The sequence below is a fragment of the Urocampus carinirostris genome, chromosome 7 (genome assembly GCF_059441175.1).
Source record: "Urocampus carinirostris isolate Australia breed hairy pipefish chromosome 7, RoL_Ucar_1.0, whole genome shotgun sequence".
In the NCBI taxonomy this organism is placed as follows: domain Eukaryota; kingdom Metazoa; phylum Chordata; class Actinopteri; order Syngnathiformes; family Syngnathidae; genus Urocampus; species Urocampus carinirostris.
In genome coordinates, this window is record NC_142355.1 from 20,066,673 (window position 1) to 20,087,301 (window position 20,629).

The 20,629-nt window shown below is 38.1% G+C and overlaps 1 protein-coding gene across 1 annotated transcript in view; it reads left to right on the forward strand.

The window, feature by feature from the left end:
• The window catches only part of ano3 (anoctamin 3), a 94,734-nt gene that overhangs the window by 37,514 nt on the left and 36,591 nt on the right, over positions 1-20,629 (forward strand). Inside the window, exons 3-7 of the mRNA XM_088340436.1 lie at positions 8,887-9,099; positions 16,696-16,826; positions 16,939-17,094; positions 17,820-17,920; positions 18,007-18,051. Of these exons, the coding sequence (XP_088196562.1) occupies positions 8,887-9,099; positions 16,696-16,826; positions 16,939-17,094; positions 17,820-17,920; positions 18,007-18,051 (646 nt within the window). The remainder of the gene's footprint in view (positions 1-8,886; positions 9,100-16,695; positions 16,827-16,938; positions 17,095-17,819; positions 17,921-18,006; positions 18,052-20,629) is intronic.

Sequence of the window (20,629 nt, forward strand, 5' to 3'; positions counted from 1 at the left end):
GAGAATAAATTAAAACATTTGGAGGTGAACTGTGATAATAATACGCCGTTTTCCTCTTACACACAACAAGTATTAATTCATTTATACAAAGTAGAAATAATAATTCATCATCTGTTTTTTCTTCGTGGCCCTTGAAGTTAAAATATTACAACAGTAGTGCAGTGGTTAGTTAAAGGTTGCCGCTCAGTTTTAGTTGAAAGCGGAATAATTTTTCCAAATTATAGCCATGTTATTGAAGGGTCTAGTATTTTGTAAAAAATAAATTTAAAAATTGTATGTCCCAGTGCTTATCCTCATGATTGTTGTGGGGTATTTTATTGTATTTAATATTTTTTTGTTTAGATTTATTTCCATACTTACTTACTTAATTACTTAAGAATAGAATAGAATAGAATAGAATGTATTGTCACTGACATCGATGTTGTGAAACATTGTACGCAATGAGATTAGACATGGCACTCCAGGGTAAAACGTGTAATAAAGACTTTGAAGAGAAAAAATCAATCGGGATAAATGGAGAAAAAAATAACTACAACGTAGTGCTTAGAAAACTTTAAGTTATAATTATAGTGATACTAATGCAATGAAATTAGCGCATTGTAGCAACAGTACAAAGAAAATAATAACTATAACAATTTGCAAAGCTGATACCACTTCAAACAACTGTTAATGCTATTTAATTTAATTTATATACAGTTAACTCAAAATAAAGGTTTGACTGCTCATCATTTTTGTTGTTTTTTGTTGCTTTAACCGATATACTGGATAGGGCGAAGGGGGCTGTGAGGATTACATTTTTGGACTTCTCCAGTGCCTTCAATACCATACAGCCTCTGCTACTGAGTAGGAAACTGACAGAGATGGGAGTTAGCTCACACCTTGTAGAATGGATTACTGACTACCTGACAGGCAGACCCCAGTATGTGAAACAGGGGGGCTGTACATCGGACACTGTGGTTAGCAGCACAGGATCTCCGCAGGGGACCGTGCTCTCTCCGTTCCTATTCACTCTATATACATCGGACTTTAAGTACAACTCTTGAGTCCTGCCATGTGCAAAAGTTTGCCGACGACACTGCGATCGTGGGATGTATCAGAAACGGGCAGGAGGAGGAGTACAGGAAATTGATTCAGGACTTTGTCCGATGGAGCGACGCAAACCACCTGCACCTAAACACCACCAAGACCAGAGAGATGGTGGTGGACTTCAGGAGAACCAGAACTCAGCCGGTTCCTGTAACCATCAAGGGAGAATGTGTAGAATTTGTCCAGACCTACAAATACCTGGGTGTGCAGCTGGACAACAAACTGGACTGGACTGCCAACAAAGAAGCTCTATGTAGGAAAGGGCAAAGCCGACTTTACTTCCTCAGAAGGCTGGCCTCCTTCAACATCTGCAAAAAGCTCCTGAAAATATTCTATGAGACAGTAGTGGCAAGCGCCCTCTTCTATGCGGCAGCGTGTTGGGGAGGCAGCGTCAAAAAGAAAGATGCCTCTCGTCTTAATAAACTGGCTAGGAAAGCGAGCTCTGTTGTGGGCAAAGAGCTGGACAGCCTAACAACAGTAGCTGAGAGACGGGCACTGAAAAAGCTGCGGTCAATCATGGACAATCCATCGCATCCACTACACAGCATTATCTCCAGACAGAAGAGCAGTTTCAGCGACAGACTGCTGTCACTGTCTTGTACTACGGACAGACTGAAGAGATCTTTTCGTCCTCATGCCATGAGGCTCTTTAACTCCACCCGGCAGAGTAAAGGCCCACATTAAACCACACCACCTACATTGGATATTACCGAATCTTACTGCAATATGTATTCTGTGTAGCACTATTTAGTTATTCTATATAACACGCTACAGTGGGCATTTGGACGTCACACTGGGTATTTGTGTATTGTATTCTTTTGGCTTTATTATTGTACTGTTCTCAGCTCAGGGATGCTGCTGGAAATGTGAATTTCCCTTCGGGGATGAATAAAGTATCTATCTATCTATCTATCTATCTATCTATAATATAGTAACATTATGCAAGAAATAAATTATTTTTTAAAAAGTATTAAACTACTATATTACACTTGCCTTTATATTTTTGCTTTACGGGCAACTTTTAACACATTTAAACATTTTTTCACGAAGCAAGTTTAAAGTCAGGCAACACAGAATCCCTAAAAAGCAAACTACACAATAAAATTAAACTGATAACTCTTCAGTGCTATAAAAGACTTTTAAACACTATAAATGTCAGCTATTTACAATAATACTTTAATCCATGTTGGCTGAAACAACACGGAACCCCTGAAAAAGACACAAAAATATAAACTAAAACGTGTACATGCCCAAGACACATCACAGGAAATGGTGCCCCTACGATCCTAGTGATTAAGGGATCCCACCAAACAACCAAAACAAAAAGAACATTATCACCAGTCTCTTTTGAATTTTAGCATTGAGTAAAACTCTTCTTTAGAGCCTCAGCCATTAATACAGTTAAACGGGTCCGAATTAGAATGATTTTCCCCTTTACACTCATGTTTTCCTCTGACTCGTTCCTGTGCTGAATGTGCTTTCCCCAGTAACCCCTCCTCAGTGGGAAAAATAAGAAACGTAAACATAAACAAGCTTAATAAACAATCAACTAATTAAAGGGACAGTGTGTAACCTTAAGTGCCTCCTTGTGGTACGAAAAAAACTTTCATTCAGTTAAAAAAAACAAAAAACATTGATTTGAGTACCAAGCAAAAATACATGCACCATTATACCATTGTTGATTTTTATTAGAAAAATAAAAAATCACAGATCGAGATTTTTTATTTCTTTTACACGGTGGAATCTCCACTTAGATTGCCGCCATGTTTGTCTGTCAGGATGTTGCCATGCTGTGCACTGTAGCACTGGCCCTTGCTTGCACCAGACAACACAGTGCCATCTAGTGGGCAAATATTACACATAGGGGCACTAATAAAAAAACGGTTTGAAGACAAACAACGGGTGCAAGCGAGCACTATGGCTTTGCGATCTTTTCTAAATGAGATATCTAAGAGTTATTTTGATTAACTTGGAGTTTATATATATTTAAGAATATTATTAATTTCTTTAACGATACAAGTACATGAGACACCGTGGAGGGAGCAATTAGACCTTGGTAACCCGCTGCAGACTGTCAATGGTATGGGAAAAGCTGAGCTATATTCAATGGGAAATCTTAAGAATGTCCTGTTTGTCCTCCTACATAAACTATATAATTTTCTTTATCAAACGTTTTAGAAGAAGCTGCGGAGCCGCTTATTGCCGACCCAAGGTGTAGTGCAACAAAAAGGAGTGCTATAAAGAGGAAGAAACTATTGAGCTTAAGTCACCAAAATGCACCATTTTACGTTTTTTGCTCAGGCTTTTTGAGGTTTTGGGTACCCGTGGCAGCAAGATGGTGGATAATTATGTTAGCTACCTTTATGTGAGGCTCATATTATGTAAAATAAATGCATTTTTTTTACTTACAAATATCTTAAAACAAGCATGTTTGTATGACAGTTAATGTATTGTCGCTTATTATTTGAGTTACCAGCTCAGTAGCCTAGATGGTAGTGTGCCCGCTTTGAGACTGGGAGGTCGCTGGTTCGCGCCTCGGCCGAGACATACCTAATTGGTATAATGGCGGCGCCCTCCGTTGGCTGCGGCTGCATCGACTCGCTACAACGGGTCAGGTGTATCGACATTTCGTTCTGTGTACATTGTTACAAAGAATGACAATACAAAGGAAATTATTATTATTATTATTATTATTATGAGTCAATATTTTTTGAAAATGATAATTATTTATTCACCACTAGGGGGTGTAGAATAATACGCAATGTCCCTTAAAAGATTAGGGGGGAAATATTTGATGTTTTTTTTCCTGCAGAACTTGCAAAGGAAAGAAGTGAAAAGTTGATTAAACCTAGACATTTTATTAAAACTTTCACAAATATATTTACAAGTGAGCTAGAAATTAATATGCTATTGTATCTTTCCAAGACAGGGGAATCTCTCATTAAAAGAAATTGTCTTCAGAACCAATTGTCTGAAGTTTATCCCTTTCCTGAATCCGCATCAGTGCTCTGCAGACAAAATAATGAATATGATCAGTGGGCCCCTGGGTCCTTGTACTGGACTATTTTCTCACGCGAGATCACTTGGGAAATCCTTGTGAAATCCGTCCCATTAAGAATAAGCTATCATGCAGCTCGCGACTGCGGGCCCCGCGATGCAAAGTGTATCAATAGCGCTCTGCAAGGTCACGGAGAAAAGTCCTTGCCCAAGGCAAAGGAACAGGGTGTTCCCATTACAAAGAAAAAGCTCCATCTCATGACTAACAATGTCAGGTACCGTACGGTCTAAGAGGTAATGTTTTGGTTACAGTTTGCTGCTTCCATTGCTGGACCTCCATTATGGATTTCAGCCTTTGCGCACTCTCGCTGTCACCACTGACCTTCAATCTGCGTTAGCTATCTTGTCGTTTAGTTCACATTGACCTTGAAAATGACCTTCAGTGGATTTAATGGTATTAGATTGTTGTTAAGCCGTTCTCTCCAGTATTCACGGACTGGAGTTCATTTAGTCATGCGTACAGTCCAGCTTTTTTTTTTGGGGGGGGGACTTATTGAGCCGCCGAGTGATTTGATGGCAGCGGAGTGCTGACGCCATCGCTGCGCTTCCCCTGTGAAGGACGGAATCATCGCCGTCATCATCATTATCATGACAATAGCTCATAACGGGAGGGAGGGCAGCTGTCCACCCCGCAACCTCTCCTTCACTTAATTCTACTTCATGCTGGAAGTTGTCGTGTGTGCTGTGTTTTTGCTACGTATATACTGTATTTCTTTGTGTATAAAACGCACTCGTGTATAATGCGCAGCCCTGATTTTTTTATTTAAAAATGTGTCTAAAAATGTGTTTTCACTTTTTTTCAGCTCAAACTACTGTATTCATTGTACTTCTTTTTACCGAAAAAAGAACTCGAAGTTTGGTTGCGCGTATACATACAGGTTATATGATTATATATGGTATGAGCTGACCAAAATTGCTAAACTTGTCATTAACAGGAATCGAACACGGGTTTTGGTGGTGAGAGCGCCAAATTCTGACCATTGACCACTAGTTATGTAGATGACATCTAAAAAGCCATTGGATTTCATCTCATTATCACAAAACTCACAGTACCAGAGATGAATGTTGGAGAATGTAGAGAACAGAAAGTCGTCCTAAAAGATATAAATAAAGCAAAAAAGTGCGACAAGGAAACATCTCTTTGGTGTGTCCAGTGATGAATCAAACTTGAAAGGATATTGAATAAATATGTTATGTTGTTTGGAAAACCCATGGCTCTTTTCACAAGTATACCGCAGCAGCAGCACAGGAACGCTTCAAGAGTGAATGCAGTGCGGAGGTGGTGGGTGGATCCCGTAACCACTAGGGTCGTAGGGGCACCATTTCCTATGGTGTGTCTTGGGCAAGTCTGGCCTGGTGGCGGCCATCCATCTCCAGCTCAACATATGTTTCCAACTGGGCTCAAACCGAAGACTTTTCGAGTCTTATGTGAACATGCTAACCACCGCATTACTGTTTTAATATTAAAACATGTCATTGCCCTAATCATGAATCTATATTTTTCTTCATTTCAAACTTGTTCTGTAGCTGTCATTATGTAACTTTGGTTATTTTTTGTTTTATAATATCACCTGATTTCTTTGAGTGCAATTCTCAATGAAATACCGGAAACATATTTCAGTTCATGAGGAGATGTGTAAACAAGTATATTCTTGGGTCTAGGTCAAATCTGGCTTTAGTCCGTTTTGAGAAAATACAATTGATTTCCTCAATAAGGGTTGAACCGCTTGAGTAAAATTTCCCCGGGGCAGTCATGAATAGGATAGTGCTCTACTCAACTTGTGAATATTAAATAGACTGCATTTTTATAGCACTTTTCAGGTCACTGAAGACCTCCCAAAGCACTTTACAATGTACTTCACACTTGACCGTTCACACACCGATAAGGAGTCAGCCGTCCAAGGCGCCTACCTTTAATCAGTGGCAATAAGGATTCAGTCTGGCCCAAGGACACTTTGACATTTAACTTGGAGAAGCTGGGTATCAAACCTGTAAACCCCTCGGTCCAAAGGCGAGTGCTTTACCTCCCGTAACACTGAAGATTTTCAATCAGGTTATGGACTACCATTTTTGTATAAGAATGATGGTAAAACACGTCAGTCTTCGCACAGGTGAACTGGTACAGCCATTGTCTGCTAGCTCAGTTATGCCCAGAATATATTCTATAATGAAACCTTCTCATCTGTTTTCAGCCTCTTTGTTGAAAACCTGCCATCTCGGTATCCGGAACCACCGAACACTGGGAAAAAAAATGCCATTCCTCAACAATACTCACAGTCAAACAATATGTATATTGAGAACATCTCTTCATTGCTGATGGTTCTCTTGGATCATGGACCACCAACAGGGTCAAACAGTCCTAAATTGGATGTATCACATCACCAGATTACACGCCCTGATAGCAACTGCCCCCATGCATTATGCATGCTCTTGAGCAATAGCATAGTGGTTTGCTAAACTGCTATGTTTAATGTTTCAGCTCAATTTTTTATGAATAATCATGAAAACATAGCTGTCTTGATATAAATGATTTCCTGCACATGCTTAGCTACAGGCTCTGTGTAATTTTTTTAGGGACAAAAGTCCTGCTTTCATTTACCGCTCAAGCCTTTCCATTCCTTCCCACATCAGCCGCAGTGGCCATTAGACATGCAACCTATGTTTAACGTTACGCGACCTTATATATTGGGTCAGCCTGCATTTCCTTTTTTACGACCCCTTTAATTTTCAGTGCTTGTTAACACTGTCAGAAAGTCATGATTCTTGTTTATGTTTACTGCCTCGGTTGCAGTAGTCACTCAAATGAATTAAGCATTTCAGATCGTCTGTCAGACGAGTCCAAGTTATTTATCACAAATCTTGCATGTGAAGCACCAACCACCTAAGCTTAGGATGATATTTTTAAATGGGAGCAAGGCAGATGGTTTTAGCTTCTCCAAGAGGAGTGAAAGTTCTTGCAAAAAGAGCAATTTGAAAGAGCACTTAAGAGACGGCGAGCCACAAATATCTCTGTTAAGTCTTCATGCCGATGCTAGGACACTCGCATTTGTGATTTAGCAAAGATTTGCACTGCGCATTTGTTCACTGAGATGGATGAGCCCTCTTTAATATAATCCCGTCTCAAATTGTTTGAGCACTCTCAAAAAGTAGACCTTTTATTTCCCTCCTTATGGATCCATTTGCCATGAAAAGATGGGCATCTTTCCCTTTTGAAATTAGTTTTATCCCTATTTCACATGTACACCCAACTATTGATACTTATTGGACTTTGAAAGGGAGTTTGTGTGGATAAAGACACATTTACAGATCTTTGTTCGAATTGTATTGCTCATAAGTATAATGCATTGACTTGAAAGAAGAATTCCTGCCTATCTGACTAATTAAAAGTATGCGATCTCCTTTGCAGAAGTTCGATATTAAAACCAGACTAAACTAATGAAACTGAGTGTAATATAAATCTAAACTACTGCAAATATCATACCTCCAACCTTCCTTTAGCTACAATTTACTGATTCGTTTATAGTAAGAAACAGACATATCTTGTAATTACTAGCAAGCATAGTATTAGCATAGTACTTGATTATTATCTTCTTTGCTAACTACCCCTGGATGAATTGAATTCTCATACTGCATTTTTGTTTTAGAGGGATACTGATAAGTTTATTCTGATTTTACTATTGAACACCTGCATCAGGGATTGCATAGGATGCCAGTTTGTTATTTTGACGATAATTGTGTATTGCTGTTCCTTGTTTTGACTATGAACTGTTTACATCATTGTCACACATTGTTGTTTTTTGAACTCCACATCCTTTAGGGCTGAACTGCTTTTGTAACCTAGAAGATTTAATACAGAGGGCTTTGGGGAGATAGATAGATAGATAGATGGATGGATAGATAGATAGATACTTTATTCATCCCCGTAGGGAAATTCACACTTCCAGCAGTCTTCCTTGTTGTTTAATAACAGATTAACATGATGCCCTTGGGGTGCTTGTTGTAGTTTAGCGGAGTGGATGACGTCACACTTTAGTCCAAAGGTCCGACGTCCCTGCGGCAGATGGAAATCTTTGCGCCCAGGGATACACCACCTCGTGTTAGCGAGTCCACCTTCTCTCCGCTTCCCGCAGGCTTTCGTGTCTCTGTTTAACAGCGCTGAACCTGGTTAGCTCCGGTCCGGGTAGCTCCAGGTGGCTACACATTAGCGTCCGGGATGCTAAACATCACCCACGTTTCCGTAAAACACACATCAACTGCAGTCCCTGTGCACTTTGATGCTTTTCACCAGCACAGCCAGTTCGTCAGTCTTATTTGGTATAGAGTTCACATTTACCATGATTATGGGGAGGCTTTTAGAACAAGTTGGAATTTCTTATCGGCGATTTGAGCTCCCCTGTTCTGCTTGCATGATAAAAATCCATTTATGTCTTCTCTCCTTTTTTCGAGTGTCTGTCTACTAAACTTTAAACTTATTAGATACCCAAAACAATCACAAAAGCACAAGATAATTATAGATAAGAACAAGAAAATAAGTGAATTACTGAAACAAATAAAATACTAACTATGAATATGTTTTTTTTTTTATTTCAAAAAATGACGATAATCTGAAAAATGAAGGGAACATTTAAAATAAAATTTGATAATCCAAAACCTTCTATCCAACAAAGCTAGCTTTCGTAGTGTTATACTGTTCACCTTTATGTTTGTTGCTATAAACATGAAATCCACTCTCTACATCTGCAGGTATGCACACAAGCATCAGCGAAATCCTGAGAGAGAAGAGCTTGAAGCCATCCCGCCGTAGTCTGCCCTGTTTGGCCCAGAGTCAGACGCATCCCCTCAACCTCAATCATTTCCTGTCTGTCCCGCTCAGTCCGGAACCAAAAGCCCAAGCCCAAGTCCAAGTTCTGAGTCAGAGCATCAGCACCTCTTGCAGCATCCTGCCACCGCAGACAGGTCAGTCCCATTGCAGACAACACTTACGTCACTAGTCTGCATCAATTTGTAATATTTGTTACCTTCTTGGGTCAGTTTTCAAGATTTTTACTATTATTGTGGTGACATATAGTCCTTCTTAAGACATTTTGGTAGTCCGAATGCGGCTGCACCCCTACTTTAGAGTTGAAACATTGTTTTAGAGTTATGAATTAAGTTAGTCTTCGCTTAGGGTTAGGTTTGGGATAAGGTAATTGATAGTGATAATCTGCATCAATGTGTGTGTGTTTACCTGAATTTGTCACATTCTTAGATACATTTTCTGACTTTTTACAATCATTGTGCGGACGAATCGTCTTTCTTAAAACATTTTTGTGGTCCTAATGTGGATATACATAGTTCCCACAGACCATGTGTCCCCTCTAGCACGGTCATCTTCGATGGCAAAGAGCTATGTTTGCACCTCTTTACCGGCAAATTTCAACTAGTGTCTCATACTTTTAAAGCCATCATGAGAAGGAAATGTAACATATTATAAAGATACTCTCACAAGAACAGACAGAGACTGATATGACCCGAAAACTTCGGTTATTAATGCGACCCAAATGAATTAAGAAAAGAAACAGCAGAGATTATGCAGATTTGCCTCTGATACAGTACTACCATGTGTACCATTATCCCGTACTGGCCAGAAGTTTTTGTGGTGTCATATTAATGGTTAATTGACGCGTTTTTTTTTGCCTTTTAAGGTACCCAATATGCCTTTTATGCCTTTCAGGTTACGTAACTTCATGTAATAGTTTACATCGTTATTTGAGTACAGACATGATTATGTTTAACAAAAATAGGCATTACCAGTTTTGTTAACAGCTTTATAGCATCTGTACAGATTATATTTGTGTGCTTTTACTTGTTTAGCTAATGCTACTTTTACAGTGTAAAGGGTGCACAAAAGCATTTGTTACTTCCACTTGGCACCTGGAAGGCACCTTATTTACCACCGCAAATGACAGCAGATCCATTACACACAACACTAAATATATAACGTATGTCATCAAATTCTACGATACTTACCTGACACGAAGTGCTCTCAGAAAATCCTTGCGTATCTTGAAGGAGCCTTTTACCTATTTACCCATGCTAGCCATAACTTTCTCCGTTGTTCGGACAAAAGCTTTGTCTTCTCAGACTTGCAGATTCTTATGACTGGTATTTGGTAAAATCCGAACTTTACTGAACCTCCAGCGTGATCCGAACAACAGTTGATTCAACAAGAAAAGACCATTTTTACTTTGTAATCTCGAGTTGACTCTTCACCGCTACCCAGTGCTTATAACATGCCATCAGTAATGGCGCCAGGTCAGAAAAATACCCGGATGTTGTGACGTCATATGAGAACTATGTATACCCATTTTCGTAGGGTTAAAACATGTTTTAAATTTGATATTTGAGTTATACTTTGGTTGATGTTTAGGATGACGTCATTTTGATGAGTCTGCATTATTTTTTTTGTATATTAGTAGTCTCTATGTTAGCTACTTAGAGGGGTTTTCTGGATTTTTCCTGTCATTGTGCTTAATAATCATTTTTTTAAGACATTTTAGTGGTGATAATGTTGGTAGACCCCTTTTTTAGCGTTAAACTACGTTTTAGAGTTAAGATTTGAGTTAGACATTGGTTGGGGTTAGGTCTGGGATCATATCATAGTTGTGATGGTGAAGGTTTGGTAAGAGGTATTGATGGGCAAAACAGACCACAGCTTTAAGCATGTGTCGAGTAAACGTGAGCGTGGAAAATGAAGCCTTGTTTCGAAGCTTGTGTTGATGTCGTAGTAAAACATGACCGGTGACCATCATGTCATCGTTTTGGGCGAAGCTCAACGAGCATAATCGTGACCAAGCTCAGGCCACCACTCGCTTTTGGTAATGTGTCACAAAGGGTATATAACAGCCGTGTTGAATCCGAGAAATTGTGAGGAGGAATTGTTTTGTGTGTTCATTATACAGACGCTGCCGTACTTACAAACCAGATAGGTTCCGGATGATCGTTCCTAAGTTGAAATTTTTCATAAGTTGCTTCAGTGCTATATTTTGTATGTTTAAGATTTATATAAGTATGTTTATAGCTTGTATAAGTAACCTGTATTGTTTTGTACTAAAAAATAAACATTTCATAAAATAATATGCTTTATAAAGATAAGGTAGAGGTCCTCTGTGGTGAAAAGTGGCCGAAAAAAAGTGTTCTGACCATTTTCCCAACCACATCAACCTTTCTTATTCCACTTTCATTTCAAAAGAAATGGCTCGCCTCTTCTCTACACTTTACACCAACCACATTGAATGGATACACAAGATTTTAAACAATAAAAATCTCAAAGAGATAGTATAGACATAGACAGTATAGAATGTTTAACACAAACTAGGAAGAGGAAGCAGATTTTTCACTTCCGGGTGGATGCTGGGTGACCTCTCACACCACCACACGCCTTTAGTGGTGGAGGGAAGCACTACTATAATGTCCTGCACTCGGAAAAAGGTGCACACAATGAAAAATCTAACTTACAGCAATGTCCGGATATTTTTCGTTATCCCGAAAAAAATGTTCATATCTACCGTTTTACATAAGTCGAATGTTCGTAAGTAGGGGAGCGTTTGTATTTGATTCAGTGAGTTTGCCAATGAGCCAGGTCGTTCATTCATTTACAATCAGAGATGAAATAGATTAAGTCACACTGCAGTCGAGACAATGTTTTTCTCAAACAAATATCAATAAACAGGTTAGTTTTTGACATTGTATGCAAGCATTGATGTCATAATTTGTTGACAAAAAACAATATATTAACAATTAATATGGATTTTTAGGGACTTCAATGTGAAATTACTATTTCAAATACAGCTGCATAATTACACTACTGCAGCAGGGGTCAGTTGCAGCCTGTTCATCCTAAAAGGGGGATTAGCTCTTGTGCGATCCCTTCTCAAGGTTTCTCCATTTACCTCATGTTGAGGTTTTGAGTTTTTCCTTGCTCTCATGTAGGTTTTAGATCAGGGGATCGTGTAATAATAGTCTTTAGTTTGCAATAGTATGTGGTCTGTGCAGCCCTTCGAGACTGTAGTTATATAAATAAAGATGACTTGACTTGACTTAGATGACTTCAATGAAACATCTAGTAGTGAACATCTGGTTGAAACGTTTTAAGACGATGTCTCATTGGTTCATGAGGCGGGCTGTGACAAAAAAGAAACAAATCAGTGGAAACTCACTGAGATCTCAGTTTTACACCAGTTCTTTGTTCAGATTGTGTCTGGCTAGTGCTGATTAAACTTTTTTTTTTCTTCTTCTTCTACTTCTTCTTTTTCTTCTAACTTCTAACTAAAAAATCTATGTGAAACACTGTAGAGACTGAATAACTACTGAATGTATAGATACATCCATTAGTCTGGTGATTATTAAACGAAGTAAATAATTACATCGTGAACCTTATACCGGAGATGTATAATAAATGACTGAAATAATAAATGAAGAAGTCAGATGATGATGACTATACTTTATATGCAGTGACCCGTTTCAGTATTACATTTTCATTGTTGCCAAAAACGGACCTGAAGTTATACGAGTGATACATGGTGCTGCCTCTGTAGTCTGGAGCCGGAATCACAACGAACCTTGAAGACATCGTTTTACACACACTCTAGAGTGTGAGGTGTTTCCATTTCAGATGTATGTGTGCTGCAGATGTTGCCTTCAGGGTTGTCACAGTCACACCAAAAGACGATGTTTACAGGATTATAGCGAGATTATGTCGCAATTTATTTGGCATCATTTCCACCGTATAGGATAATGTTCGCTAACACACGTATCCCCCCCTCCCCCTTTCCTGATGACCTTATTGATATCTAAACACTCCAACCCTGAAAATGGGTCTTTGTTACAAGCATCAGTGAAGTGCAATTTTACAATTGTTGACTTCTGCAACCCGCAATTAACTGGTACTCAGTCTAACAGGTCCGTGGCAAATATAATTGTGTGTTATCTATTTTTACGTTTGAGGCACTGGCCATTATTCCCTTCATCCTTGTTTTTGCAAACTCTGCAATTGGCAAGACTGCAGAGGACACGAGAGAGAGAGATGGGGAAAAGGAGGTAGAATGCTCTCATGTAATGTTCATTTTTAGCCAGATTGAAGTAGTGTGCTGTCATACCCGCAATGTGTTGGAATAGACAGATCCCCCAAAAAATTACATCACGAGTTCAAGACTCATTACTATAAAATATTTGCATTGCGCAGTAGATTTTATTCATATTCACATTTTTTTCTCAGATAAAAAAAGGAAATTGAAAGAACATTTATAGCAATTAATATTAAAAGAGTATGCAGTTCACGTAGTACTTTATAATTTCTTATAATGTATGATACTGACAGACATTAAAATGCTCAGCTACTGCACTGATATCACACCGCTTTTGAAATATTTTCTGGAAAGGTGCCACATTTGCTTTTTGCATATGCATAGGCTTGGGTCAGGTTTTGAATGACGGCATTTTAAATAATTCATTGTTTGAAACACAGTACTGTAATCCATCATTACGTCGCGCTTCATACTATGCAACCCGATGATGCTAAACTGTCGGTTTTCTTACCAAAAACCCAGGTTACAGGAACAATTGATTCTCTCCAAAATGACATTAAATCAGTTTTTCTTTGGTCCGAAAAGTGGCAACTGCAACTGTCATCTCATAAATACTTAGCACAGTCGTTTTTTCATGGTTCTGTTCCGCTGTATAACATTAATGATCATGATTTGCATGTTGTTACTGAACATAAGGATCTGGGTGTCACTCTTACTTCAAACCTAAAGTTTATCACGCATATCGCCAAATTACCAACAAAGCCAATAACATAGCATCAAACATTTACAGACACTTTACAACAAGAACCCAGCATTCTTAGTTCGAATGTTTTGCGTTTATGTTAGACCCGGGTTAGAATATAACAGCGTTGTGTAGAACCCTTACTTACTCAAGGACATTAACCTACTGGAAGGAGTTCAACGACGGTATACGAAGCGGATACCTGGGATGCACAACTTGCAATATCCGGAAAGACTACAAAGACTGAACTTGGACTTTTTGGAGCTCCGTAGAATTCGATTTGATTTAATTTTTGTGTTCAAAGTACTGCATGGAATGATCGATGTGCCTTTTGATCAATTTTTTGAGTTCTGTCATGTTGATGGTTTATGTGGTCACAGATATGTTACGGGTGCCTAGACCTACCAGCAACTTGCATGGAAACTTTATTTCTTTCAGGATACTAAAAATTTGGAATTTTTTGCCTGACCGGGTTATTAGTGCAAATACGGTGCAAACCTTTAAGCAAAGGTTGGCAGAAACAGATCTGTCAAATTTCCTTAGGGGAGGGGGCGTAAGGTGACCATATTTGGCCATGCTCACTCTCAGCATTAGTTTTTTCTTTGTGTCATGTTTTGATTAATGTATCCAACAATACCTTCAATAAACATTTCATTTAATTTCACCCCAATGCATCGCAGATTGAAAATGTTCCGTGATCTATTATCACCGTTCACATAATACTGCAAGCAGAGCACATATTTTCGGGCCTGGCGGCTCTTTTTTGCAATTCTAGCCACCAAAAGTAAACTGCACTTGTGCGGCCGTGATTCATTATCCCTGATAGCATATTGCCCTGAGTGGGGACCTGCAGAGCGCAATTGTGTCAAGCTTGGTGGCTTATTTTTGTTACGGTTTTGGCAGCAATCTATTATCCCGAGTAGACTATTCTTTAGAGCACAGCAAGGCACATTTTATTTCGGTTTGGGCCGCTGAATCATACCATTGTAGCCTGCCTAAAATGAATTGCACTGTTTTGGCCAATATCTAGTACTACTACCAATACTGCTACTACTTTAGTTAGTTATTTAATTTATATATTAATGATATTTTTAATATTTCAAAACTATTAAAATCAGTAATATTTGCAGACGACACTAAAATTTTCTATTCAAATGATAACTATATTGATTTGGTAACCTGCATTAATCATGAATTAATTAACCTAAAATTATGGATGGATATAAATAAATTATCTTTAAATTTAAATAAAACCAAAGTAATATTCTTTGGTAAGCGCAAGGCAAATCAAGATTTTGAAATAAAAATGGATGGTGCTGCAATAGACAGAAGAGATTAAGTTTTTAGGGGTCATAATAGACAATAAATAAAGTTGGAAAACACACATCAGACACATACAAACTAAGATATCTAAAAGCATTTCAATAATTATAAAGCCAAATTCCTTTCAAACTATACTGTATTGTATTTATTATATTGTTCTCTAGTTTTGCCATACTTAACATATTGTGTATAAGTCTGGGGCAATAATTACAAAAGTTCACTACAGCCCCTTTTTATCCTTCAAAAACGTGCAATAAGAACCATACACAGGGTAGGATATCGGGATCATACTAATATTTTATTCATGCAGTCCAAATTATTAAAATTGGATGAATTAATATTTTTTTTTACTTCACAACTGTTATTTAAGGTCAACAAAAACATGGTGCCAGAAAACATCCATAAATTATTCATTCCGAAAGAGGGAAATTATAACTTGTGGGGCTGTAGTAAATTCAAAATCCCAAAGGTGAGAACAACCAGGAAAAGTATGTGTGTGTCTGTGTGTGGAGTCAAACTTTGGAATCATTTTACAAGATGAGATCAAACAATGTCCAACTATTCATGTGTTCAAATTTAAATATAAAAAAAAACATTACTGGCGAAATACAGGGATGAAGAAAATGGGATATGAGTGAGATTGGAAATACTGTGTTTAAAACTATGGGTAACTTTGTTGTTATTGTTGCTATTATATCATAACTGTTATTATAAATATTGTTTTTATTTGTATTGTTGTTATTATCATTGGTGGCGCAGTGATGTTTGGTAACTAGTGGCATTATGACGTTGAGGGATGGGTATTACGAAGATCAGTGTATAAAATATGTGATTATTGTAATTATTATAATTATTGATATCTGACCTATGTAATAAGTATATCCATGAGATTTTGTTGTATTGGACACAAGAGGAGCTATCTATAAAATGTATTTAATAGGGAAGATAAAGGGGTAGGAAAAATAAGCATCTGCTTCTGACTACCCTTTTTCAAACATGTTATGTGACATTATTTTTTTGTTGACTTATAGTTTTTGTCCAGTTTTTATTTTAATTTTCGAAATAAAGTTTTCAGTCATTCATTCATTTCATTCATTCATCTATTATCCACAGTCGACTATTGCTGAGAGCGGAATCCTTGGAAGCAAATTTGAATCGTCCGTGGCAGCTCCATTTTTCGTTCTTTACACATAAAATGAACAGTAAATTTGCGAACGTTACTAGTCAGGGGGAAGCAGAACACATGTTAAAAATGGACAAAAGGCTACTTCGAGTGTCTTTGCATTTCACAATTAAAGATTTAGCTAAAATAACAAATTACTGTCATGTTAATTAAACATTTGAATGAAACTTTAAATAAAGTCTATAATTAGAAAGGCTATTCCTCATGTTCATTAATTGTTGGCCTTTTTGTGTGTCCAGCAGAAGATGTCAAAGACGACTACACGGAAGTGTCGGAGGCAATGGCAGCTGAAACCAGAGTAGACGGCTCGCTCCTGCCTCGAAAACCCAGCACACGAGCTCAACTGGAGGCCCGCACACAATCCCTCAAGGTAAACGTCCGCTCACTTAATCCACAACAAACCTTAACACATTAGGCAACCGCCACCATCGCACCACTTTTGGCTTTCCGAACTGCCGTTATTTTCTCGGTTGCCCCTGCAGGGCAGAAATCCGTCTGACCCGTCCGGGCTTTTCTTTCGTGACGGGAAGAAGCGCATCGACTACATCCTGGTTTATAAAAAGTCCAGTCCGCTGGTGGAGAAGAGGTGTACCTTTGAGAAGAATTTACGTGCTCAGGGTTTGATGCTGGAAAAGGAGGTGAGGATAAAAGTGCTGCTATTGGGAAATCAACACCAATTCAAATAAATCCTTGACAATTATTTGGTCTATGTCTGTTCATTCTGATTGATACAATGAAATATGAATTAAGCAGTAAAACCAAGTTTGTTTTAGAAATCATGTACTGGCCATTTGTAAACTTTGTGTCGAGTGAACATGACACTTCAGTGTGGCTGTTTTACCTTGGGACAACTTTGATGTCATTTTCATTGGCTGCTTCCTGAGATGGACAAAAGCAAGTGGATATCACTTAGTAACTTAAGTTCTGAAACACCAAATTAATCGTGAAACCGTTCTTAAAATCATTCAATAGTTTTGCTTCACGTTTTGCAACACAAACCTTATTTCTCCTCAATAAACCAGCCTTTTCTATTGGTCTTGGAAAATAAAATAAAGCAGTAAAACCCACTACCTTTAGCCATTTTGAAACTTGACATTAAGTGATGAAAACAGTAGATCAGACACAATCACGTCTCCGGTTGAGAAAACAGGTGAACTGTGTTTGGTAATTTTACCAAGTCCATATTACTTCGTAACATTCTGCAACACGATATGAATCATAAAACCTTTTTGACCTTTCTGACCTATTTAAAATGTATTGTTAGTAATCATTTGTGTTGACCTCCTTTGAAGATTCTTGCTACATTTTTGCTTCACGATTTTCAACACAAACCTTTTTTCTGTTTTTCTTGTGATTCCTAAAGCCTTCCTTAACCAACAATGACATAATGTTTGTCAAAATCCACACTCCCTGGGACACTCTTTGCAAATATGCAGAGCAGATGAACATCCGGATGCCTTTCAGGTAACAAAACAAGGGATTTACTGTTATCCCATTTTCTCCCCTGCGGCTGGAAACTTCTTTAATGTGACTTTTTTTTCCTGCGGAAGGAAAAAATCCCACTTTACAGACTGGAAAAGCAAAACATTGGCCAGGTAAGTCTTTTTGAATTGTTGTTATTTGTTAGAAAAAAAAATAGACAACCAGGTAGGCCTGTAGGAAAGACGATAGGCATTTTCCTTTCAGCATTGGAATAAAAGTAGGTCTGTTTGATACCTTGGTATTTCATACTCCACACGCTTAAGTAATCATGGATCCAAACACCACCCACACATATAGTACATACAGTTCTATTCTCTCAAACAATGCTTTTTTTAAAACAACACTTTAAAATCTTTAAAAATTCATTTGTGTAATGGCAATTTAACATTGATTACATTTACATGCAGGGAATGGTCCGATTGAAATCGACTATCTCCAGTATTTTGATTATGTGAAGCCATGTAAACATGCAGTATTCTGATCAAGGTTTATGTCCAACTATGAGTTGTCCATTTGTCCAATGTTGGGTTAGTCTTTTCATTTTCCGGTTACTTGTGCATGTATACCCATTCGAATAATCTGTTTACATATGCATATTACATCCAGGATTTTTTAATGCTACAAAAAACTGTGGACTTGTAGTACAGAAAAGAATCTTGCAGGCGAAATTCGGCGAATAGTTAAATGAGGAAAAGACAAGGTCTTTTTGCGTAAAGACGTCGTTGTCGCACCAACGTGCATTTTTAATGTGATGGCACAGTGAAAGAATGCTATGTAAATCTACTTCAGCTTTAAAAATTAGTTTTATTTATTTTCCCCTTCTCACATTAAGAAAAGTCCAGTACACAAGGTTATCCGTTTGTCTCTTAGCCTGTAAATAATTATTCGGATTACTCAAAAAATCTGAATTCTGATCTCAGTTGGACTATTGCCTGCTTGTAAACATATCCATTGCTTTAATGTAAGCTTCCTGATTGTAATAACAGCACCAGAAGGCAGGCAATATTGGTATCTGCCACCATTGTCTGTACCGATACCATGTTACGTATCAGTTTTCACCAATCGCTAAATAAAAGCGTACAGTTTAAAAAAGTAAACGTATTAAAGAGCCCTCCAAAATGTGTTTTAGTATAAGGGATAAAATACAGTTTTGGCATTGTTACTAATTCTCAACAATAATCGTGAACCAAGTCCAAAACTCCTGGAATAAACTTGTAAATAACCATTTTCTGAGAACAATGCTGTCACTCATTAGATTTTTCAAACAATCTAAAGACTTTCAGCCAAGCATGGATGAGTGGCACAGGCTTATTTGCATACTATTTTTAGAAGGATGCAGTTGGCGCTTTGAAGCAATGTTTAAGTGATGTCCAAGCCCCACGCAGGACTCCAACCGTCTGCGGCTTATCTCTGCATGCAGACAGAAACATTGCAGAGACTGATCAACTATCACCACATAGCCGCTTTGTTTTGTTTGTTTGAAAAAATTCCAAGAGGGGAGAGGATTAGGGGTGATTGTGAAAACCCGAGGAAATGTCGTTAGGTTGTGGCATGAGGAATGATGACCGAGACAAAAGTCATGTGTAAATATGTCATCTGGTAATATTCAATCAGTAACTCACCAGCAAAGATGACCGAATGGAGAATGCGCATCCATTTCAACACCTGGGTTTCCACTTTCTTCACAGCAGATATAAAGTCTGTGTTCACAGAGTCCCCGTTTATATTCGCCCGATCGATCCGGGGATGGCAGCGTCGTTAAGTCTTTTTACCGCGCCTCAAGTAAAACGCGAGGATTGCAATATGAATCTGCCACAAATGAAATCAGTTTGAGTTATGGGAGGGATGAATTCCAAAATGCCAAGAGAATGATAAAGTGGTCCTCAAAGTATTGATAAAGACTGCCATAAGCAGAATGTTGAAAACAAATGGCTTTATCAAATATTGTTTGCCAGTCGTCAAGTAAAAAATAAAGTATGCATCTAAGACCGAATACATAAATTGGAACTGGAATTTTTAAATGTGTCACTACGTAATTGTCATGTATCGTATGTATTGTTTATTCATACATACCCTTCTTATTGCTTAAGTCATTTATAACTCCTTCACTTCATGATTATTCATTTTTATGGGTGTAAATATTTTCCTCTTGATATATCTATACATTCGGTTGTTATTCAGTGCTTATATCGTTTCAAGTGGTGTTATTAGTTTGCAGTAAGGAGACGACTTTGAGTTATTAATACTTGCCAGGACAAAGGGCGTGAAGTAGGGATTTTTCCACTACATCTCAGGTTTCGTTTTTATCATAGCCCGCCCACTTAGTATAAAAGTGTTTATCAGCCATTTTGACTGTGCAATTGACAATCAAACTGTTTTGGTCTGAACCTTAATTGTGCTTGGAATATTCTGAGGAAAAACCTAAACGGAACTGCTCAATAGCAGTGCTTGTTTTATTCATCTTACAACTAGGAGTCATTTCTCTTCATGTGGTGACCCTACTGGATTTGAACACGCAACCTTTTTCAAAATGTGCTGGGTGGTTGGGTGTATCCCTAACCACTAGGGCACCATTTCCTGTGGTGTGTCTTGGTGGCGCCGATCCCTCTCCAGGCCAACATATGTTCCCGCCCAGTCTCGAACCAGGGACTTTTCGCGTGTTAGACGAATGTGCTAACTACTCCAATACGG